The sequence below is a fragment of the Pleurodeles waltl genome, chromosome 11 (assembly GCF_031143425.1).
Source record: "Pleurodeles waltl isolate 20211129_DDA chromosome 11, aPleWal1.hap1.20221129, whole genome shotgun sequence".
Lineage (NCBI taxonomy): Eukaryota > Metazoa > Chordata > Amphibia > Caudata > Salamandridae > Pleurodeles > Pleurodeles waltl.
The window spans coordinates 982,804,549-982,820,210 of record NC_090450.1 but is presented as its reverse complement, the minus strand read 5'-3'; the positions used below and the strand labels follow the sequence as shown (position 1 = coordinate 982,820,210).

General features: G+C 44.0%; 1 protein-coding gene across 2 annotated transcripts in view; it reads right to left on the bottom strand.

Moving 5' to 3' along the window:
• The window catches only part of GOLGA3 (golgin A3), a 133,123-nt gene that overhangs the window by 54,379 nt on the left and 63,082 nt on the right, over window positions 1-15,662 (bottom strand). For both annotated transcript variants that reach the window (XM_069215266.1, XM_069215265.1), the window contains 2 exons: window positions 5,547-5,749; window positions 4,118-4,255 (listed from right to left, as the gene is read on the bottom strand). In XM_069215266.1, coding sequence (XP_069071367.1) covers window positions 4,118-4,255; window positions 5,547-5,749 — 341 coding nt within the window. The remainder of the gene's footprint in view (window positions 1-4,117; window positions 4,256-5,546; window positions 5,750-15,662) is intronic.

Sequence of the window (15,662 nt, the reverse complement as noted above, 5' to 3'; positions counted from 1 at the left end):
TCTCTTGAGATGGAAATGCTTTGCTTTGGGTAGTGTGCAGTATTGCTCCTTGGAAATTCAGCCACTTTGTGGGATGGAAATGTGACTTGTGATAGCTGATGGTAAGGCCCAGAGTTTTGAACAACCGGAGGCAAATGGATGTGTGTTGCAGCACTTCATTTCTTGTGGATGCCTTTATGAGCCAGTCGTCCAAATATGGAAAGGTCTGTTTTCCTAGTTTTCGTAGATGAGCTGCTACTGGGGCCAGCACCTTGGTAAAAATTCTGGGGGCTGATTTTGGCCCGAATGGTAGGACCCAAAACTGTAGATGCATACCAGCTAGCTTGAACCTGAGAAATGTCCTATGATTTAAATGTATTGGGATATGGAAATACGCATCCCGGGGGTTTAGAGATGTCATGTGATCTCCTGTATTTAAGCGACATAGAATGTCCTGAAGTGTTACCATATGAAACGTTTGCTTTTTTAGGAACTTGTTTAAGGCCCGCAGATCCAGTATGGGATGCCAATCGCCCAAAGGTTTTTTCACTAGAAAAAAGCGGGACTAGAACTCCCAGCCCCTCTGTAGAGGAGTTGGAATGACCTCTATTGATCTTTTGTGTACCATGGAATATATTTCCTTGAGGAGTTGCTTTAAGCGTGGGGGTGGTGGTCCTGATGGGGGGTATTTGGAGGCTTCTGGAGGATTTCTAGAGTATGCCCGTTGGATACTATATGTAGAACCCACTTTTCTGATATTATCCTTGACCACTGAAGGACTTGGTAAGTAATGCGGCCCCCAATCTTTGATCAACAAGTGAGGTTAGTAGCTGGTATGAATGTGTGGTCATTGTTTTCTGCCTGTGTCTCTGCCATGGGTTGAGGATCTTCCTCCTGTGGGATGCCCGTAGGCAGCTGTAGGTGGTAACCTGTATTGCTGCTGTTGTTGTCCGTACTGCTGTCGAAAGTCTGTTTGGGCAGTTTCATACTGTTGTCTGTATGGCTGGTATCCGCCACAAAAGAAATAAGTTCCTCTGCCTCTAGCCCCTCGAAAGGGCTGTCTCTTGTACTGCAGTGTACCCAGAGATCTGGCCGTGTCTGTGTCCACCTTCATAGATTGCAAAGCCTCATCCGAAGAGGCATTACCCATCATATGCCACATCCAGTATCTTGCTCTGTATCTCCGGTCTAAAAGAGGTAGATTTCAGCCAGCCCCGTCTGCGCAATACTGCTGACCCCGCCAGCTGTCTAAACCTTGTCAGCGAGATATCGATCGCACAATCAATTATTTCAGCTGCAATCCGTTCCCCCTCTTGCAATACCTTCTATGCCTCCAGTTTAGTGTCCTCGGGTAAGAGGTCAATGTATGAGGATATATCTGACTACATTTGCCTATCATATCTGCCTGGAATGTCTAACGAATTGGCCGCTTTGACTGTTATTGATGCAACAGAGGAGAACTTTTTCCCCAAATGTTATCAAGGCGGCATCCTTCTCTATCTGGTGGGGAGGATATTGGTGCTGAAGGATTCTTTGAGCGGCTTGTGACGCCTGAGAGACCACAGAGTCTGTCTTCGGCTTCCCAATTAAGCAAGTTGGAGAGTCTTCAGGGGCTTTATATTTTTTCTCCAAACGTGGGATTTGAGACGGTATAGTAGCTGGATTTTTCATTGCCTTCAGGCCTTCTTGCCATATGAGGTCTACCATAGGTATGGCTCTAACTGACTTTTTTGATGGCTCTTTAAAGTCGTATAGGAAACAATCTTTCTCCCTAAAACGGATGGGCAATTTGAAGCGTTTAGCTGCTCTGTCCATTAGGTTATGGAACCCACCTATATCCTCAGGAGGAGAGTCTACTGGTCCTGCAAAAGGAGGTGATGGAATAGGAATTAGGTATTCGTCCCACTCACTAGGTGAGGTATGTGGTATTTCTCCTTTTTCCCTTTCTTCATCTGTGGTCTGACGGTCATCCTGAGGTGGTAATCCGAAAGGGATGTTAATATCTGGTCTGAGTGATGTTCCCGGATGGCTAGGGACAGGAGTCCGGTCCTGTTTGTAGGTCATACAGTTGTGGGATCCGTGCTGCCGGTACTGAGGGTGGAAACTTTCTATAATAGTCATCCAACATGTTCTGAAGACCTGTCACCAATCACCTTGGCAAAGGAACGGAGGTGTCTATCACCATATTCGGAATGCAAGGGATCAGCTGGGTCTCTTGCTGAGTAACAGTTGTCTTGATATTGATCATCATCATCATCAACATCTTGACATTGAGTTGTGATGGACTGTTGGCCACTCCAAACATTCCTTCGTCCTAGGAATATATGTCATCGTCGTCATCTCATAGGTGTTGAGGAGGGTACGGTAATACTTTACTTGGGGAAGTATGCATCTGTAAAATTGTAGAGCATTTTTTCCTCAGTTATCAACGACAGTGGGAGGAATTTTGATGTTCCAGTGATGGTCAGCGTCGGGTCCACCGTCGATGGGTTGCATGTCGACGATTCTCTCGTCGATGGGTGTGTCGTCGGTGGGTGTGTCGTCGGTGGGCGTGTCGTCAGTGGGCGTGTCGTCAGTGGGCGTGTCGTCAGTGGGCGTGTCAGTGGGCGTGTCGTCAATGGGCGTGTCGTCAATGGGCGTGTCGTCAATGGGCGTGTCGTCAATGGGCGTGTCGTCAATGGGCGTGTCGTCAATGGGCGTGTCGTCAATGGGCGTGTCGTCAATGGGCGTGTCGTCAATGGGCGTGTCGTCGACAGGTCCCTCGTCGGCTGAGTTGTTGATGGATGTCTCGTCAACTGGTCTGTTGTCGATGTGCTCTTCGGCGGCCTGTCCCTTGTCGACAATTTCCTCATCGACGTGTGTGTAGTCACTAGCTGAATAGCCGTCGATGGTGTCTTTTTTATATGTCCTAGCTGTTATAATCGTCGTTGATGATGATAGTGGCGACGACGTGACGATATTAGGGGGCACTGCTGTGTGATGGTAGATATCATCAACAGTTTTCTTGTCGATGAGCCTTTCTTGTCAGACACTGGAGGGAATTTCTTTAGTTTTGTCATTGGCGATAAAGAAGGCAAAGCACTTTTTGGGAGTGCTTTTATTTTTTTACTGATGGTGTTGTAGGTTCTGAGTGAACCTTTTTTAAGGCCTTTGACTGAGTTTCTAATGACGAGGCATAACTTTCCTGACCTTTCTGTTGTTCCAATGAAAGGTGCTTAGATTTTTTTTAATACTTTCTTAGGAGGTTCTGAAGAAAGTTGTTCTTTACTTTTAGGCCTTTGGAGAGACTGAGAAACCTGTGAGGAGGCTTCACTCTCATCAGACGAAGGGCATTCTATCACTTTTTGTTTCTGTAGCCATAATAAAAGTCTCCCTTCTCTGTCTTTAAGGGTTTTATGAGTAAAGGTGCGACAAATTTTGCAGTCTCTCACCTTATGGTCTGGATGCAGGCAGTATATACACTTCTTGTGTGGATCATCAACATGAAGTCTTTTTCTCCCACAATTGTCACAAATCCTGAAGAGTCCTTTTTTAGTTTGCTGGGACATCCTGTCCAATGAAATGTTGATATATCTGAGAAAAATGTTCCTGTCAGTGTAGCTGTAGAGCACAGAAGCTGAGCAGAGCTCAGGGAGGCTCCATTCACACGACGTGCAGTAGAAAATCTGAGGGAAACAGCCTCTGTTAGGCGTGTTCTAGGGGGTGATGTTGCGTGATTGGTCGTAGTTCAGATTTGGTTCTATTCTATAAAAGAACATGAATAGGCTATAACAGTGCCTGTCTATGCCATCAAGGCCTAGTGTATTACACTTACTGCTGTGTATATTTAAGGTTACCTCGGGACTCCCGCCTCGACGACGGGGATGATTCAAGCATGTGAATCTATGAAAGATCCAATACTGGAGAACGTTTGAACAGAAAGAGCTTCCCACATACACTGAAAACAATATAAGACAAAGTGTTATATTATGCCTTATGCAGAGACCTTTTGGCAACCTTCAAGTCACAGAAAGAACCTCCAACCTGTGTATCCAGTCTTTAAAAAATTTCATGAATCCTGGGTATGTAGAGTATGGAAGAAGCACATTTAAGGCAGCGGTAATCATGAATTGAGACAGTTATTACGTTCTTCATTTACCTCAATGTTTTGCAGCTGTGATGCAATGCGCTCCTTTTCTTTGATGGATCGGTGCTGTGTTTCGGTCAGTTGATGCGATAAAGATACATTCTCTATTTTAAGATGCTCCACTACTCCTGCCTGGGTCATCTGCCCTGCCTGAGGAGTAATAGGAGAGATAAAACAGATAAAAAAAGCAGAGAAAAAATACACTTCTGGGAATCAATCGTTCAATTCTAAAAGGGAAAAAGGAACATTGTTTTTAATGACAAAAATACCTATTTAGGAAATATTATCTGACTTGAGATATCATAATCACGTACCCACTCAGGAAAAAGGTAACTACAACATTTTTAATGTGCACAGCTTGACAAATTCTATAAACCATATGGGGAAACGTGCACATGAACAGGCCAAGAACACAGACAAACGGTCAAAAACACACTAGAAGATTCTAATGTCTACTGAGGGCGATTGCTGAAAGTACATCTGCATACTCCCTGCTGCTTGGTGTGGTGAGGTGAGGTTTTGTGTTAACAGAAGGGGTGAGACGAAGCGTATGGTAAGATAAGGTGTTGCAATAATAAGCATTGATGGGGTTGAAGGTTATTTTTTATGAACATCTGTGGACACTGCATGCAGTCTTCATGTTTACGGGGAGGTGGTGCTAGACGTAGGGGCGGCCGCTTGGAAATATCCACTGCTGAAGTGGGTGAGCGTGCTTGTGGCAACAGTCCTGTTCCTGCAGTGTGATTCTTGGAGGAGCAGCCTTTGCAGAGTGGGATAAACTTGCATTCTCAGTAGGTAACGATGTTAGTTTGGCAAGGTTTATGCAGAATGAATAAGTGTTCTTGTTTTACTAGGGGGCTGCCAGATAGACAGTGTTGATGAGTAATAGTTTGCTGCCAGACAGGCAGTGGAGAAAGTGTTGTTGAGAAGGCGTCCAACTGTCTTAAATGTACTACTATCTTGGCTACCACATTTATGCCCAGTTTGAATACATGACTCCCAGAAGCAGAGCAACAGTGAAATTGAACATCCAAAATAGACAAGGCCCTGGTTGGTAGTTTTCTACATGCATGGAGGAAAAGGTGGCTTTAGTCTGTGCACTGGTCCCAGGGTGACAAAGATGAGCTATTTAGCTTTGTTGCTATGCAGAGCTAAGAGAATTAAAGGTCAAATAAGTTGCTGAAGGACTAAGTCCCTGCATGGACACTGAGGTATATGTAAATTTGAGTAAGTCAGCGGGAACGCCTTTTGGTTGTGGATAGTTCTTTCCACGCTAAGTTGAAATAAATCCATTTTGATGTAATTCAAAAACGTTTGTTACCTACATCCATTTGGAGCAGTTGACAAACCACTGGTTTGCACATGGGCATCTCACAAGAGGCTGGGAAACCGCATCACAAACAGTAAGTAAATAGATAAAGCATCTAAGTCGAATCCATACCTGTATGTTGGCCATTTCACTCTGCAGACGCACCCGAGCCTCCTGTGCCAGGGAAAGCTGTTGCTGATACCAGAGTCGCACTTGCTGCAGCGAAGTGATTTCCACCTGGGAAGCTTTCAGTTTGCTGCTCAGTGTGGTCCGATCCAGGAGAACCTGTTGGAGTTGGCTCTGTAAGGAGGTCATCTGCTGTCGCAGGTCGAGAACTGGGAAAAACAATCAAAGGGTCACACAGGGTCTCCTTGGGGCAAAGTGTTCTACAACCATGAACCAATATTAGGCGATTCAGAAAGATGCAACCTAGAGAAGCAAACATTTTATCGAAGTGAGACATGTTATGGTCTGGGAATTGTGCCTTGTTTCATTAACAACAGACGGGGCGAGAATTGTTTTCCACTTACCTAGTTCAGAGGAATGAAATGTAGAAGCAGCCTTGGTGCAATCTGAACAAGCAAATCCTACACAACGATAAGTACTTTTTTGGGAGCTAGACACTCACTTAAGGAAGATCACTGTACTTTTTAGTTATTACTTTGAGGGAAACCAGTCACTGAAAGTGGTTAATATTTCAAATAGGAGAAAAAATGCAAGCAATCTTACAGGGAACATACATTTCTTAGCTTGTAGGTTTTCACAGCTCTGTGGGTCAAATTATAAGGCTGGGTTGTTCATGGCCTGTTTCTACTTCCAGATTTTAACTCAATAATGAATTTGCACAGATAGAAGAGGGGCAAGATCATAGCATGCACAGGCCTCAAGGGTCACAATACTTTGGTATAAGATTACCTCTAACCCCAGCATTTGAAGCTCAGACTCTACTGCCAAATGCAAAAAGTCCCACAAATGTGGCTACTATTGAGCAAATGATGAGTGCACACTCCCTACCTAATGCTTCAAACTGCTGTCCTCAAGGCTTTAAAGAAAGGAAGAGAGGTCTACCCTGCCTTGGCCTGGCATGGCTGGGGTGGCTAAAGCTTGTTGCCCTCAGCACTTCATTTTAAATCCTGGCTCTTGAGAAAGTCAATGGGTATGCTGTGCTCCGGAACCCAACAGCATTTTGTGGAAGGTGAATATGTTATGTTGTTATGTTATGTTAATAGCTCTTATATAGCGCAGTCTACCTGGAGGCCTCGTAGCGCTGATATTCTCTCATTAACCTGTTCAGGAGATGAACTGGAATGAGTTATAAAAATCCTAAACCCTTACATGGGCCATTTGGGAAAGCTGCCAATAAGTTTGCTTAAATGGCACACTTATAAGACACTGGAGCCTCTAGTCCACTACCTTGGGTCAGAAGTAGTAATGAACCCATTGAGGTATCTGTTACTCTGAAACAGAACTCCTTAGCTCACTTCCAAGCAAGGGGGCTAGTATGTGAGCTCTTAAGGCTGCATAGCTCAGATTTACCTCCCAGAACAAGACAAGCAAATTCCACCATCTTTACAAAACTAACTGCAGGCCTAGTCAAGTCAAAACCCAGGCACTATTGAAGACAAAATGTTTGCCTTAGCAATTATGTTTTGAAAATGATTTATTCCAGATACTCCTCTAGTCTGTTTATGCCCACTTTCTATTCCACTTTGAAAGTTTAGCTCTCTTTTCCACTTGCATAACATTCAGGAAGCAAATATTCATTTATTTAGCATGATAACGGTTTAACAAAAAGTCCTATTACAAGACAGACAATTTAGCAATTCAAAATGACCTTACATGTAAATATATGGTCAGTAAAAGTATGTACTTTGGTAACACTACATTTCTGTGGCATCAACTGTTTGTAGCAATTTGGAGACCATAAAAAGTCAAAGTATATCTAAAATGCCTGCTTATTTTGGAGCACTACGGAAATACTTGCTTCCTACAGCCACTTTCAGAATAACTTGCCACTCCACTGGGTTTGTCAAAGACAAATAATTCTCCTTATAAGACAATTCAATATATGCTTTAGAAAGGCTAATTTATAATTTTTCAGTCGTCTTGTCTAAGAAGATACACGTCTAAGGACAATTGTGAACATTACAGATATTCTCTGGGACAGACATTTGCAAAAGGTAGAAGTGTTTGCTTTATATGGCTCTTTTTGAATCTCCTCCAGTCCTTAATATAATTACAAGAGTAAATAAGAAACGATCCTTGTATCATTTACTCAATGAAGCCCAGTAGTATCTTTGCTGACGGTGATGGCATCAAAGATAATTGAGCCTGCGTTCACTATAATCTCTACTCTTACCGCATAATTTAGGAAACTCTAAACTGACATTTTGTGGGCATTAAATGACCAACGATAAAAATGTATGATGCCTGCAAATTAATAATGATTATCCCAGCCCCTGATCAATACCTTAGCTTGCGCTGAAGAAGGCTGATTAGTATAAATTGTACTGTCCGCTGGGTTGGCAAACCAAAGGGTTTAAAGAAAGCAGTAGTATCCTTTCTTAGGCACCAGACAGTTGATAAGGCCAATACATGGTCCAAGCTAATGAGAACCTTGGCTGACAAAGAATAAAAACTCCTTTTACAGATTCACTTTTTTTAATTGCCATGTCACAGGACTATGGGGGTCATTCCGACCCTGGCGTTAAAAACCGCCAGGGCCGTGACCGACGGAAAGCACCGCCAACAGGCTGGCGGTGCTTTCCTGCCCATTCTGACCGCGGCGGTAAAGCCGCGGTCAGAAAAGGGGATCCGGCGGTTTCCCGCCGGATTACCCCTGGCTGGGCTGAATCTCCATGGCGGCGCTGCTTGCAGCGCCGCCATGGAGATTCTGACCCCCTTCCCGCCATCCTGTTTCTGACGGTTTTTACCGCCAGGAACAGGATGGCGGGAACGGGTGTCGTGGGGCCCCTGGGGGCCCCTGCACTGCCCATGCCACTGGCATGGGCAGTGCAGGGGCCCCCTAACAGGGCCCCAGCATGATTTTCACTGTCACAAGTTTCTTCATATATATATATATATATATATATATATATATATATATATATATATATATATATGTTTATATATATATATATATATAAATAAACTTGTCTCTGCATTGCAATTTGTTTTTCACAGATCTGCTGAAATTGCCCCTTCTGGACTGGGAGATATATATATATATATATATATGGAAAATGTCACTTACCCAGTGTACATCTGTTTGTGGCATGTTCCGCTGCAGATTCACATGCTATGCATAGTCCTGCCATCTAGTGTTGGGCTCGGAGTGTTACAAGTTGTTTTTCTTCGAAGAAGTGTTTTCGAGTCACGGGATCGAGTGACTCCTCCTCTTCGGCTCCATTGCGCATGGGCATCGACTCCATCTTAGATTGTTTTCCCGCAGAGGGTAAGGTAGGAGTGATAGAGTGTATAGAAAAGAGATGTCCATGCAAATGGAATAGAGATATATATACATATGTACAAAGGAATGTTTTAACTTAAATGGCTACAGGCTCCCGGGGAGGCGGGAGGGCGAAGGTGAAGGTGAATCTGCAGCGGAACATGCCACGAACAGATGTACACTGGGTAAGTGACATTTTCCGTTCGATGGCATGTGTAGCTGCAGATACACATGCTATGCATAGACTACAAAGCAGTTTTTCCTCCCATAAGCGGGGGTCAGCCTGTGGGAGTTGAAGTTGTTTGAAATAGTGTTCTTAGTACAGCTTGTCCTACTGTGGCTTGTTGTGTTGCTAACACATCTACACAGTAATGCTTAGTAAATGTATGGGTTGTTGACCAAGTGGCTGCTTTACAGATTTCTGTCATTGGTATATTTCCTAAAAATGCCATTGTTGCTCCTTTTTTCCTGGTGGAATGTGCTTTTGGTGTTACTAATAGCTACCTTTTAGCTTTTAGGTAACATGTTTGGATGCATTTTACTATCCATCTAGCTAGTCCTTGTTTTGAGATAGGATTACCAGTATGTGGTTTCTGGAACACCACAAATAACTGTTTGGTTTTCAAAAATGATTTAGTTCTATCAATGTAATACATTATATAGCTCTTTTAATGTCCAATGTATGCAGTGCTCTTTCTGCTACAGAGTCTGGCTGTGGGAAGAAGACTGGGAGTTCCACTGTTTGGTTGATATGAAACGGTGATATCACCTTTGGTAGAAATTTTGGGTTTGTACGAAGTACAACTTTATGTTTGTGTATTTGTATGAAGGGTTGTTCAATAGTGAAAGCTTGTATTTCACTAACTCTCCTTTATGAAGTGATTGCAACTAGGAATGCAACTTTCCATGTTAGGTATTGAATCTGACATGAATGCATAGGTTCAAATGGTGGACCCATGAGTCGTGTGAGTACAATATTTAGATTCCACGGAGGCACTGGGGGTGTTCTTGGTGGTATAATGCATTTTAGTCCTTCCATGAAGGCTTTGATAACACGGACTCTAAATAGAGAGTTGTGTTGTATATTTTGCAAATACGCTGATATAGCAGTGAGATGTATTTTAATGGACGAGAAGGGTAAATTAGATTTTTGCAGATGAAGCAAGTAACCTAAAATGTCTTGTATTGATGCTGAAAGAAGGGCAATCTGTTTAGATTGACAGTAAAACACAAACCTTTTCCATTTGTTGGCATAACACTGCCTGGTAGTGGGTTTTCTAGCTTGTTTAATTACTTCCATACATTCTGTTGGAAGATTTAGATATTTCAAATAGAGAGAAGGGATCGGAGGATTTTATGGTCCAGTGTACACCCTCCAGTCAAACTGATAATATAATATAATACACTGTTCCAAAACTGGCGAAAGGGAAGAAGTCCTGATAATCAGGAGCACAAGTCCTCACACACCACATTTGGTGTCATGCTTCATCATCGGACAGCTCCTCGTCAGGCCGGCACTGCAATGCCTGACGGGCACCCCCCGAAGGGGGGCTCTTTGCCGGAGATCTTTTAGTTAATGATGAAGCCGCGGAACCGAGTGTGGGTCCGAGAAAGAGGAAAGAAAAAAGACAAGAGAAGAATAAAATTGGCTCAAAACCCTCACTAAATAATTTATTGTTCGCTGTTGGGAATTGGTCAAGATTAAAAAAGTAGCAAGGGAGTGAAACAAGAGGTAATGCTCAGACACTCGTACAAAAATCCGGATAAAGGAAGACGGTAATTATCCGAAATCCCTCAGTATAAGGTCAATATACGGTCGACATGTTTCGCGTCTCTCATGGTCCAACAGGATCCCTTGACGCTTCTTCAGGACCTATTTATTCATTGGACTTCTCCAATTGAAAACAAAGGAAAAATCATCAGCTCCTGCAACCTAACGCTCACAGTCAAGACGTCATTAGTCACTTACTAGAGATAAACCGGACTGGCTTTCCTTTCCTATCAGTCACTCATCTCTATTTAGAGGAAGTGTTTCATGGGATCACGCAGGCCTGTTGCCCGGTTCACAATGAATTTGTGAGGTTGCCGGCGTGCAATGACACACCTACCCCCGCGGCTGCGTTCCCGAATATATTGTCGAAACATGTCGACCGTATATTGACCTTATACTGAGGGATTTCGGATAATTACTGTCTTCCTTTATCCTGATTTTTGTACGAGTGTCTGAGCATTACCTCTTGTTTCACTCCCTTGCTACTTTTTTAATCTTGACCAATTCCCAACAGCGAACAATAAATTATTTAGTGAGGGTTTTGAGCCAATTTTATTCTTCTCTTGTCTTTTTTCTTTCCTCTTTCTCGGACCCACACTCGGTTCCGCGGCTTCATCATTAACTAAAAGATCTCCGGCAAAGAGCCCCCCTTCGGGGGGTGCCCGTCAGGCATTGCAGTGCCGGCCTGACGAGGAGCTGTCCGATGATGAAGCATGACACCAAATGTGGTGTGTGAGGACTTGTGCTCCTGATTATCAGGACTTCTTCCCTTTCCCTTTCGCCAGTTTTGGAACAGTGTATTATATTATATTATCAGGAAGATTTAGATATCCAAACTCTAAGACTTCAGGAGCCAAATCGCTAGATTGAGTATTGCTGGATCTGGATGCGTGATCAGTTGTCTTTTTTGTGTTAACAGATCTGGTCTGTTGGGCAGTATGATGTGTGGTACTACTGACAGATTTAATAGTGTTGTGTACCATGGTTGACGTGCCCATGTTCGAGCTATAAGTATGAGTTTGAGTTTGTTTTGACGCAGTTTGTTGACTAGAAATGGAATGAGCGGGAGAGGGGGAAAAGCGTAAGCAAATATCCCTGACCAGTTGATCCATAGAGCATTGCCCTTAGATAAAGGGTGTGGGAACCTGGATGCGAAGTTTTGGCATTTTGCGTTTTCGCTAGTGGTGAATAGGTCTATGTCTGGCGTTCCCCAGTGGTGAAAGTATGTTTGAAACAGATGAATTTCCCACTCGTGTGTTTGTTGATGATTTTGGCTGAGAACATCTGCCAATTGGTTGTGTATCCCTGGAATGTATTGTGCTACCAGGTGAATGTTGTTGTGTATTGCCCAATGCCAAATATTTTGTGCTAGAAGGGACAGTTGCGATGAGTGGGTCCCTCCTTGTTTGTTTAGGTAGTACATTGTAGTCATTTTGTCTGTTTTGATCAGAATGTGTTTGTGAAAGAGAAGAGGCTGAAAGGCTTTGAGTGCTAGGAATACGGCTAGCAATTCTATGTGATTTCTGTGAAGTTGTTTGTGTTTGTTGTCCCAGTGTCCTTGAATGTCGTGATTGTTGAGGTGTGCTCCCCATCCAATCATTGATGCATCTGTTATAAGTGTGGTTTGAGGCACAGGGTCTTGAAATGGCCACCCCTTGTTTAAATCTGTGGAATTCCACCACTGAAGCAAGATGTGTGTTTGGCGGTCTATCAACACTAGATCCTGAAGTTGACCCTGTGCCTGCGACCATTGTTTTGCAAGGCACTGCTGTAAGGGCCGCATGTTTAGTCTTGCATTCGGGACAACGGCGATGCATGATGCCATCATGCCCAACAGTTTCATGACAAATTTGACTGCGTACTGTTGGTTTGACTGAACTTGTGCCAATACATTGTGGAATGTTTGTATTCTTTGTGGACTTGGGCTTGCAAGTGCTGTTTGCGTATTTAGTGTGGCTCCTAAATACTGTTGAATTTGCGCTGGGTGCAAGTGGGATTTTTGGTAGTTTATAGAGAACCCTAAAGTGTGTAGGGTTTGTATTACATAATGTGTATGGTTTTGACACTGTGTATGACTGTTGGATTTTATTAACCAGTCGTCGAGATATGGGAAGACATGGATGTGTTGCCTTCTTAGGTAGGCTGCAACTACCGCAAGGCATTTTGTAAATACTCTGGGAGCTGTCGTTATCCCAAAGGGTAACACTTTGAATTGGTAATGTTTTCCCTGCATTACAAACCTTAGATATTTTCTGTGCGCTGGCTGGATGGGTATGTGAAAATACGCATCCTTGAGTTCTAATGTTGCCATGAAATCTTGCTGTTGTAGCAGTGGAACTACATCCTGTAGCGTTACCATGTGAAAGTGTTCTGAAAGGATGTAAAGATTGAGAGTTCTGAAATCTAGTATTGGTCTCAAGGTTCCATATTTTTGGGGAAGAAGGAAGTACAGGGAGTAAACCCCTGTTCCTATCTGATCTTGTAGTACAAGCTCTATGGATTGTTAGAGTAATAGTGACTGTACTTCTTCTTGCAACATGGAGATGTGTTGGGAGGAGAGTTTGTGTGGTTTTGGAGGTATATCTGGGGGAATTTGTGCCAATTCTATGCAGTAACCATTGCGGATAATAGACAATACCCAATTGTCTGTTGTAATGGGTAACCAATTTTTGTGGAATGTTTGCAGTCTTCCTCCCACAGGTGAAGTGTGATGAGGGAAGATGTGGAGCGAGTCACTGTTTTATCTGTGAAGCTTGTTTTGTTGGCTGATATTTTCCCCTACCTCTGGGGAATTGGCCTTTATAAGTTTCTCTGAACCCACCTCGTTGGTATTGAGGCTGGTAAGATGATTTGGATTGTGAGGTGGATGCCTCAGGTGTTTGTGCTCTAAAACCGCCCTTGTATTGAGGTTTTCAAAATGAACCTCTGTATTGTGCAGTATACAGAGCACCCATGGCTTTGGTGGTGTCTGAATCTTTCTTCATCTTTTCAATGGTCGTATCAACTTCCGGGCCAAAAAGCTGTTTTTCATTGAATGGCATATTAAGGACAGCCTGCTGGAATTCAGGCTTAAACCCGGACGACCGAACCCATGAGTGTCTCCTAATAGTAACAGCAGTATTGATTGTTCTAGCTGCTGTGTCTGCTGAGTCTAGGGCTGGCCTAATCTGGTTGTTAGTAATAGCCTGCCCTTCCTCGACTATTTGTTGTGCCCTCTTCTGTTGATCTTTGGGGAGATGTTGGATTATTTATTTCCTCTCATCCCAGTGGGCCCTGTCATACCTAGCCAGTGGTGCTTGGGAGTTGGCTATTCTCCATTGATTGGCTGCTTGCGATGCTACTCTTTTGCCAGCCGCATCGAATTTCCTGCTCTCCTTGTCTTTGTGGTGGTGCATCACCAGATGATTGGGAGTTGGCCCTTTTCCTTGCCGCACTTACAACTACAGAATCAGGAGGCAGTTGTTGAGTAATGAATGCTGGGTCAGAGGGAGGTGGTTTATAATTTTTCTCCACTCTGGGAGTGATGATCCTAGCCTTGACTGTCTCTTGAAAAAATGTATGTGGATGGAAGCATGGGAAGGGACTGATAAGTAGTGTGAGTGGAGGATAATGTATTAAAGAGAAAATAATCCTCAAAAGGCTCGGTGTGCATGGCAACATTGTGGTATGATGCAGCCCTAGACAGAACTTGAGTGTATCCCAGTGCTATCTTCTGGTGGTGATGGTTTGGAAGGATAGCAGTCTAGGCTGTTATCGGAAATGGGATCTGGATCATAGAGATCCCATGGGTCGACATTGTCGTGTTGTGAATCTGCAGAGTGTCCAGGAGACTATGCAGGTGTAGGAGTAGTAGGTGGAGAGACAATCAGGTGAGGAGAATGAAGTGGAGACTGATGAGGTGAAAATTGTGGAAGTGGAGATTTCTGCTTAGGCCTTTGCACTTTAGCTGGTGGCTGATCAGTGTCCAATTGTCCTTGAAAGGCTAGCTTCCTCTTAGTCTTCAGAGGAGGTGCAGTTATAATCTTGCCAGTGTCTTTATGAAAATGAATTCTGGCCTGCCTTTCATCAATGTCCTCCATTTGTTTGAGTTCCTCTGAAAATCTATGGCTTTCTTTAAGTTGTTTCTAAAGTCCATGCTCCTATGTGTAGATGGGTCTTTTCGGCTGCGAAGCTGTTTTTCTCGGGATCGAAAGACCGGGAGTGGACGTTGGCCTGGGCTCCAAAAGGGATTTTCGAGGCTTCAACTCGATGGGTCGGTGTGTGCCTGTTTCGGAGCCTATGCTTCGGCTCAAGTCCGAAGGCTTCGGTGGCGTGGCCTTTCTCGGTGCCGAAGTTGTTGCTTGGTCACCGAGAGTCTTTGTGTTTGGGCTTGGATTGGACAGGGACAGGCGTACTCACGTGCTGTCCTGCCGTGACTGGTCTGTCCTCGTCGGACTCTTGCTTGGAGTCGGAACTTCGAACGGAGACAACCATGTGTCTGATCTCCTCCTCCTCCACGTCGAGACGTTCGGTGCTTCTCGACGCCATTTTCTACCTTCGCGCTCTTCTGTCTTGTAGAGTCTTCTTCGAGCGGAAGGATCTGCAGGCCTCACAAGTATCCTCTTGATGGTCTGGAGATAGATAAAGATTACAGACAAGATGTTGGTCTGTATGTGTGAACTTGGCGTGGCACCGAGGACAGAAGCTAAATGTGGTCCGGTCCATCATGCTTCGACACGGTCGGTCCGACCAGGCCCGAGTTGGGAGCGGGTGCCCGAAGGGCGAGTAAAGAAGTTGGATCTGCCAGTACCAAAGTGTCGATGAGAGACGATACGCGATCGAAACAATACCGATGAATTAGAGACTTTTTAGAATTTTACCGCCTCGAACTAGCGGAGCGAACAGAAACACGTCCAAACCTGATGGCGGAAAGAAAACAATCTAAGATGGAGTCGAAGCCCATGCGCAATGGAGCCAAAGAGGAGGAGTCACTCGATCCCGTGACTCGAAAACACTTCTTTGAAGAAAAACAACTTGTAACACTCCAAGC